At 51.1% G+C, this 7369-nt stretch overlaps 1 protein-coding gene and 1 long non-coding RNA gene across 2 annotated transcripts in view; one reads left to right on the top strand and one right to left on the bottom strand.

Moving 5' to 3' along the window:
- The window catches only part of PLPPR5 (phospholipid phosphatase related 5), a 21340-nt gene that overhangs the window by 2547 nt on the left and 11424 nt on the right, over positions 1-7369 (top strand). Inside the window, exons 3-4 of the mRNA XM_015563392.1 lie at positions 1-218; positions 6155-6331. The exon at positions 1-218 is cut by the window's left edge and continues 5 nt beyond it. Of these exons, the coding sequence (XP_015418878.1) occupies positions 1-218; positions 6155-6331 (395 nt within the window). The remainder of the gene's footprint in view (positions 219-6154; positions 6332-7369) is intronic.
- The window catches only part of LOC107182953, a 24497-nt gene that overhangs the window by 11589 nt on the left and 5539 nt on the right, over positions 1-7369 (bottom strand). The window contains exon 2 of the long non-coding RNA XR_001513712.1: positions 554-560. This is a non-coding gene — a long non-coding RNA (uncharacterized LOC107182953). The remainder of the gene's footprint in view (positions 1-553; positions 561-7369) is intronic.

The following is a 7369-nucleotide window of genomic DNA, read 5'->3' as shown; positions in this document are numbered from 1 at the left end:
TCTTCGTGAACGCCGGGCAGGTGGTGACAGGCAGCCTGGCGCCCCACTTCCTGGCCCTGTGCCGGCCCAACTACACGGCGCTGGGCTGCCAGCAGCTCACGCAGTTCATCAGCGGCGAGGAGGCCTGCACGGGCGACCCCGAGCTCGTCCTCCGCGCCCGGAAGACCTTCCCGTCCAAGGAGGCGGCGCTCAGCGTCTACGCGGCCGTGTACCTGACGGTAAGTGTGGGCCTGACCGCAGCCCGGGCCCGGTCCCCGCGGGCAGGAGGGGCGCCTCCCCGCCCGCTGGAGCCCCAGGGGCAGCTTCCGTGGCCACTTCCCGTGTGTTTACAGAGCTGTTGGTTCCGGGAGTAGAATGAATAGTCCGTGGACTCCCGTGAGGTTTTGCGTGGGGAGCGGATTGTGTTAGAAAACACAGCCGCTCGCATCGCTGTTGGAGACGTGTTGGTCCCGTGGTAATAGGGCTGGATGGACATACTGTGTCCGGGGCGGCCAGTCCCCAGGAACCTGCAGGAGCGCCGCGAAGAGAGGTGGCCGGCTGCCTAGCTGCTTACTCACGCCCTCATGGTCTCTGGTGGGCGGGGGAAGGGGCCCTCCTTTTCCAGAACATTCTCTTGGGGGCGTTTGTAACGATAACGTGACATTGACTGAGCATTTACTATGTGCCAGGCACCACGTGCTGCACTGTGGCTAATTTATGCGCTACTGGTTCTCACGTGGGCATCGTCACAACCTATTCTTCCTTTATTATTATTAGTTACGTAAGAATCTGTCCTCTGTACTAACTCACCGGGCTCTCACAACAGCTCCCTGAAGCGTGTCCTATCATCACGCCCTTTACGATGGGGATAAACCACAAACTGTCCCCACGTCAGTGATGATTCAGAATGTTCCAGAGAGGGGAGCACTGCCTCCCTGAGCCCCCCGGGGGGGGGGGGTCAGGTGACCTTCCTCCTGCCCCTGCTGGTCCCAGGGCCCCTGAAGGTGGAGGCCCAGGGATCAGAGGGCAGACACCTTCAGAGAAGAAGCCTTTAGGAGCCCCCACACCCGGGAACCTTCAATAGCGGGGAGTCCACACGTCCGGGCTCCTGCCTGTAACTACACTGAAGGGAAGCGCTGCCTTTCAACAATAGGTGCTGCTCGGCGCTAAGGGCTCTTCTCTCGCCCGCCACCCTGAGCCATGGGCGTGTGGGAGGCTGCCATGGCAACCCGCCCGCCTCCCGCTGCCAGTGTGGGCATTACCGGCGGCTGTGCTGTTATATTTGAACCTACGTGCAGATATAGTTCTTCCCAGCGTCCCTAGCGACAGCTTGGGGGAACTTTGTAATAGACACATTGGGGTGTTTCAAGCATTTACGGGCTCAGAAAACGCTTGCCAGGAGTTTGATAAGTAGGTAAATAGCGGGGGGTTAGTAGATTCCGTGATGGCAGCGGGAACAGGCGTGCCCTGCGTTTAGGTAGCGCTGGCTCTGCTGCATGCGGTGCGGCGCTGTACACACACACACACACACACACACACACACACACACACGCGCGCGCGCGCGCGTGCACACACATGCGCGCACACAAGCGCACACGCACGCGCACACACACACACATACGCACACACACACGCCTTGGGAGGAGGAAATGAGCCCTGTGATGACGTGTGTGGGTAAGGACTGGGGGATGTTCTCCTGGTGTTTCTCCTTGTGGTTTAGTAAATAACATGAAGGAACTGGGTCTCTCCCTTAGCACCTGCTTTCCTGAAGGGTTTGGGGATAATTTGATCGCAGGCTTATTCTCTTTTACTTTCCTGAGACTTTTAGGGGGAAAAATCCCTATGCCTATTTCTGCAAATACAGTCGGTTTTCCAGGAGGGGAAAACATTCTGAAGGTTATTGAACCCTCCATCATTAAATTTGTAATTCAGTGTGAATGGCATTAGAATACTATTTAAGTTTAGCTTTGTGGTGTCTCTTTTCATATAAAATGGGTAAAGTTTATTCCCCGATTAAAGTAAAATGAACTTCAGCCCGGCCAGCGTGGCTCAGTGGTTGAGCACCAACCTATGAACCAGGAGGTCACGGTTCGATTCCCGGTCAAGGGCACCTGTCCAGGTTGTGGGGTTGATCCACAGTGTGGGGACATGAAGGAGGCAGCCGATCCATGATTCTCTCTCATCATGGATGTTTCTGTCTCTCTCTCTCCCTCTCACTTCTCTCTGAAATCAATAAAAATATATTAAAAAAGAAAAGGAAAAGGGGTGGATTGTACCTGGACTTTGCACAGGGCGCATTAGGAGGGCCGCTGAGAAGTGGGAGCCCCAGACGTTCCCGCCCAGTGCCCTGACAGCCAGGTGGCAGGGAGCTCAAACACCCAAAGTCATACGTGACGGCTGGGTTTTAATGGTACTTGGACTTTCAGTGAATCCATATTTTATTCCTTGACTCCTCATTTTTAATCTTACGTTCTGCACATCGTCGGCGATGTTAAAGAACTTTAAATGCTCTTAAAGGGACAGCTTCTAAGTTACCCTGACTGCCCTTACAGTGTGCAGTGCCTGGTACATGGTCACCCGGCCCAGCATGGCCGTGCTCTGCCGATGGGCGCTCCGGATTGCTAAGCTCCCAAAGCGGGCTTTCCCTCCTGGCCTGCCCTGACCAGGCGTGGACTCTCTCAGCACCTACAGGGGGTCCACAGAAAATCCCCCAAACCACTGATTCCCTTCGATGAAGTAAAATAGAAAAAGGCAGCTGGTACGATAACCGGCACATGAAAAAACAGGCTGTGATAAACTCTGAAAACTCGAAATAATTCCATGATACCACTCCATAAACATTCTGTGCTAGTTGAATCAGTAATATGTTTAATAGAGCAGATAGATATTTTAAAAAAAGATACAGAAAAGCATTGTTTGACAAAACACCAGTGTCCTAAAAATTGTTTCAATAATAATATAGTATTAAGTAGACCAGCTGGCCCAATGCTTTTTGAATATCAACAGATATAGTTTTCATTTCCTCTAAGTGAGAGGGCTCTTGGCTCGGTCAGCATCGTCCAACAGAATTAGGAAGTTCATGGTCCAGTAGAAGCCTAAAACGGACCGCATGTGTGGTTTTTAATTTCCTAGCAGTCACATTAAAAAATGCTTTGAAAAGTCAAAATTAATTTTAAGAATTTACTTTGACAGATTATATCCAAAAGATTATCATCTCGGCCGACATACGTCAGCATAAAAATATCAATGAGACATTGTGCATCCCGTTTCTTTACAAAGTTTTCTAAATGTGCAGCATTTCTGGGCCCTTCTGTTTGGGTTTTGTTTTAGCTACATTCTGACATCTGTTTAACCTAGATGGTTTCATAAGTGAATTAAAAGCCAAGAGAGCATAAATAATCAATTCCTGTCCCGTGTCCAACTCACTTACTCCATTCCTATGCCGTAATTTCCTCTTCTGTTCGTTAGGGTTAAACAGGCGTTCTCTAAAGATAACAGCATTAGACCCGCCAAACTGCGCCCAGGAAGCACCAAAGAGCTGCCCAGTATAAGGGAAAAATCCCGAATTTTCCTCTTGCATTTAGAGTTCTGACAGATGTGAAGAAATGCAAAACAAGAGCTCGTTAGCCTGGCTCTGTGGCTCCGTTGGCTGAACGGGTCCTGTGCACCAGGAGGTCCCCGGTTCCATTCCTATCTGGGCACATGCTCTGGCTTCCAGCCCCCCAGTGGGAGGCGTGCAGGAGGCAGACGGTGGTTGTTTCTCATCATCCATGTTTCTCTCTCTCTCCCCCTCCCTCTCTCTGTGAAACTCACTGGTCAGCCTCACCACTGTGTTAACGAAACTCCCACAGGCAGCCCAGTCTCCCTCCTGCCCACGTGCGCTAGCCGAGCGGGGAGCTGCGGCATTAGATGCGTCACTGAGACCGAGGTGGCGATGTCCTCGCCTTGCTATTCCTGTGGGCAGAGCTCTCAGGCTTCCTCTCAGGATGACAGCGTGGTCTTCTCCTTCTCGCCGCCTCCTGTGCCCCCTCCCGTGCCCTCGCCCCCAGGAAAGACTCAGCTCTCCCCAGGGCTGGCCTAGAGTACGGACCCACCATCAGAGGCCACAGGTCCAGATGCAGACCATCAGCCTTTGTTTTTTCCCTAGAGGATTGGTACCTGGGATCGATGGGCTACACGTTGGCGAGATAGAAGCTTTCTGTCACATGGGCTGTTAATATTCAGACAGCCTCTTCTGGCAGCCAACAGGGCTGCGAACGTTGCCCAGGAAAAAACAAAAAACAAAAACAACCAACAGTAAGAGAGAAGATGATTGCCGAATTTCACAGCCTTCTAAAATGGCTGCTAGGAACGGAAACGTTAAGCATTGACGTTCGTTTCCTCTCTTGGGCAAATGTTTTTACTTTTCTTGAAATGCAAAGTCAGAATGTCAAATAGTAACATTTGAAAGTAATAATGCTGACCGGGGATCGAACCCGCAACCTTGACATATCGGGATGACGCTCTAACCAACTGAGCCACCGGCCAGGGCAAGCAAACATGTATTTTATGCAACTCAGGACCATAGGCAAGTGTGTTGACCGGGGATCGAACCCGCAACCTTGACATATCGGGATGACGCTCTAACCAACTGAGCAACCGGCCAGGGCAAGCAAACATGTTTTTTATGCAACTCAGGACCATAGGCAAGTGTGCTTCTGAGTCTGTATGATCAGTATCAGCCACTACTGACACCAACACCCTAAAAACATATTGAAATGTCAGAGCATCTCGTTTATAATCATCTCACCATGACTTGAATAATAACTGACCCCTCCCCTTGCAGTCAGCGGATTGGTTTCCATAGTAACACGAGTTAAAGGATGAGCACTTGTGCTACAGAATCCACCTGATTAGGGGAAGGGCCGAGTTTTTCCTGAGAGTCGTGTTGGCCACTGGAGGACATGCCACTCACTACAATCAGCTGACACGTTCTTCTTGCATATGTAACACACCAGAGATGTGCACACCTGCTCACTGTTTTACATATGTGAACACACCAAAGATGTGCACACCCGCTCACTGTTTTACATATGTGAACACACCAGAGCTGTACACACCTGCTCACTGTTTTACATATGTGAACACACCAGAGCTGTACACACCTGCTCACTGTTTTACATATGTGAACACACCAAAGATGTGCACACCCGCTCACTGTTTTACATATGTGAACACACCAAAGATGTGCACACCCGCTCACTGTTTTACATATGTGAACACACCAAAGATGTGCACACCCGCTCACTGTTTTACATATGTGAACACACCAAAGATGTGCACACCCGCTCACTGTTTTACATACGTGAACACACCAGAGCTGTACACACCTGCTCACTGTTTTACACATGTGAACACACCAAAGATCTACACACCTGCTCACTGTTTTGCACACATGAACACACCAAAGACGTGTGTGTCTGCTCATTGTTTTGCATATGTGAACACACCAAAGATGGACACATCTGCTCATCATTTAGCATACGTGAACACACCAAAGATGTATGCATTTGCTCACTGTTTTGTTTTGTTTTTAGCTGACATTTTCTGTTTGTATTTAAGTTCCTATGTTGTCCTAATTGTGGCCAATAAAATTTAAAGTCATTTCACAATTTCAGATAGCAACATAAAACAAATATTGGCACTGTGTTGAACCTTAAATTCCTTCTTTAAAGTACTAACTACGTAGTCAAAATTTATCCATTTTACTTTTTTATGACTATATTCACAACTTTTGATTTTGTTTCTCTCACATCGATGTCTCTCTCTCTCTCTCTCTCTCTCTCTCAAATAAAATGAAAATAAAAAAGAACACGTCTTCCTCAGTGTTCCCCTGCTAACAATATTGATCTAAAATGTAAATTCAGATAAAACAAGAGCATTGAATGCTTAGACACAAGGTCACTGGAATGCCTGAGCTCGGGGTTCCTAAATGATGAATGTATTACATAAGAATTAGCTATTAGTAGATTTCAGGCGAGTAAAATTAAATAACCACTGCCCTTAAATTCTACTTTTTTAAGAAACATCCTTCAAAAGATTACTGAAGCGTCGTGAAGGGTTGAACCCTGTAGGCTGTGAACATACATACACACGTGTGAGGCGCATTCGCGGACCAGTCCCCGTTGTGTTTCAGATGTACATCACCAGCACCATCAAAGCCAAGGGCACGCGCCTCGCGAAGCCCGTCCTGTGCCTGGGCCTCCTGTGCTTGGCCTTCCTCACCGGCCTCAACAGAGTAGCCGAGCACCGGAACCACTGGTCGGACGTGATAGCCGGCTTCCTGGTGGGGACGTCGATAGCCGTGTTCCTGGTGAGTACAGACAGGGGCAGAGTTACCGAGAGAGCGCGGGGGGTTGTCTGATTGTTGTTAATCCTCCCTTGAGGATGTTTTTCCATTGATTATTTAGAGAGAGTGGAGGGAGAGGGAGAGCAGAGAGAAACATCGATGTGAGAGGGTCACATCGACGGGTTGCCTCCCTCACACACCCCGACCAGGGCGGGGATGGAGCCTGCCACTAGGGTAGGTGCCCCTGTGCCTCAGCGTGGCACCCTCCACGGGCACCTGTCACAGCCACAGTCTCCCACCAGTGACCCTCCCTGGTGACAGGGCCTGGGTCCCTCCGGTAACCAAAACCCCATGTGTCCAAGTCCAGGTGCCCCCCAGCAGCTTACCGGGGTGGGGGAGGAGGGCTGGAGAGCACCCGCGGGGACTGGCCAGGCCTGAGCATCGCTCCTCATTGGGAATCTCCCTGGAGCGCTTTGTAGCCTCCAGCTGTTGGGAAATGGACTTGCCCGGCTTCGGGGTTGACTGGTCATCGGAAGTAGGAGTAGCTGACATTTCGCCCAGATGGGCTGACTCTCAATCACAACCTATTTCCGCTGCGATGCACTGTAAGGCGCCCTTTCGTTCCCGTTCGGTTTCCTTTCACTTGCCCCTCACAGTCGCCTCTGCTCCCTCCCGCCTTCGCCAGGGAATACCCCGCGTGGGAACCAGCCCCGTGTGAGCCAGCCTGGCTACCTGAGCCCAGCGGACACACATGCCAGGCACGTTAAAGAGGCTGCCCTCTGGGGCGCCCTGTGTAAAGGGGTGGCCGTGTCCCCGTCCCCACCCTGCACCCTGTGCTGCTGTTCCTCCCCATGTCATCCCTCTGACTCCCCAGGCCCGGGGAGACGGATCCCTCCTGCCCCCGAGAGACCCAGCAGCCTCATGGAAGCTGGGGTCCGGCTTCACTCTCCCCAGCGGAAGCCGGTTCACAGTGAACAAAACAAAACAAGACAAAAGGCGTCTCCCAGAGATCCCAGGACATCACCCAGGCCAGCCAGAGCCCGAAGCCTGACCCTCAGCGCG

The sequence above is a fragment of the Myotis davidii genome, unplaced genomic scaffold (genome assembly GCF_000327345.1).
Source record: "Myotis davidii unplaced genomic scaffold, ASM32734v1 scaffold217, whole genome shotgun sequence".
In the NCBI taxonomy this organism is placed as follows: domain Eukaryota; kingdom Metazoa; phylum Chordata; class Mammalia; order Chiroptera; family Vespertilionidae; genus Myotis; species Myotis davidii.
This window is presented reverse-complemented; position numbering and strand designations above follow the sequence as displayed.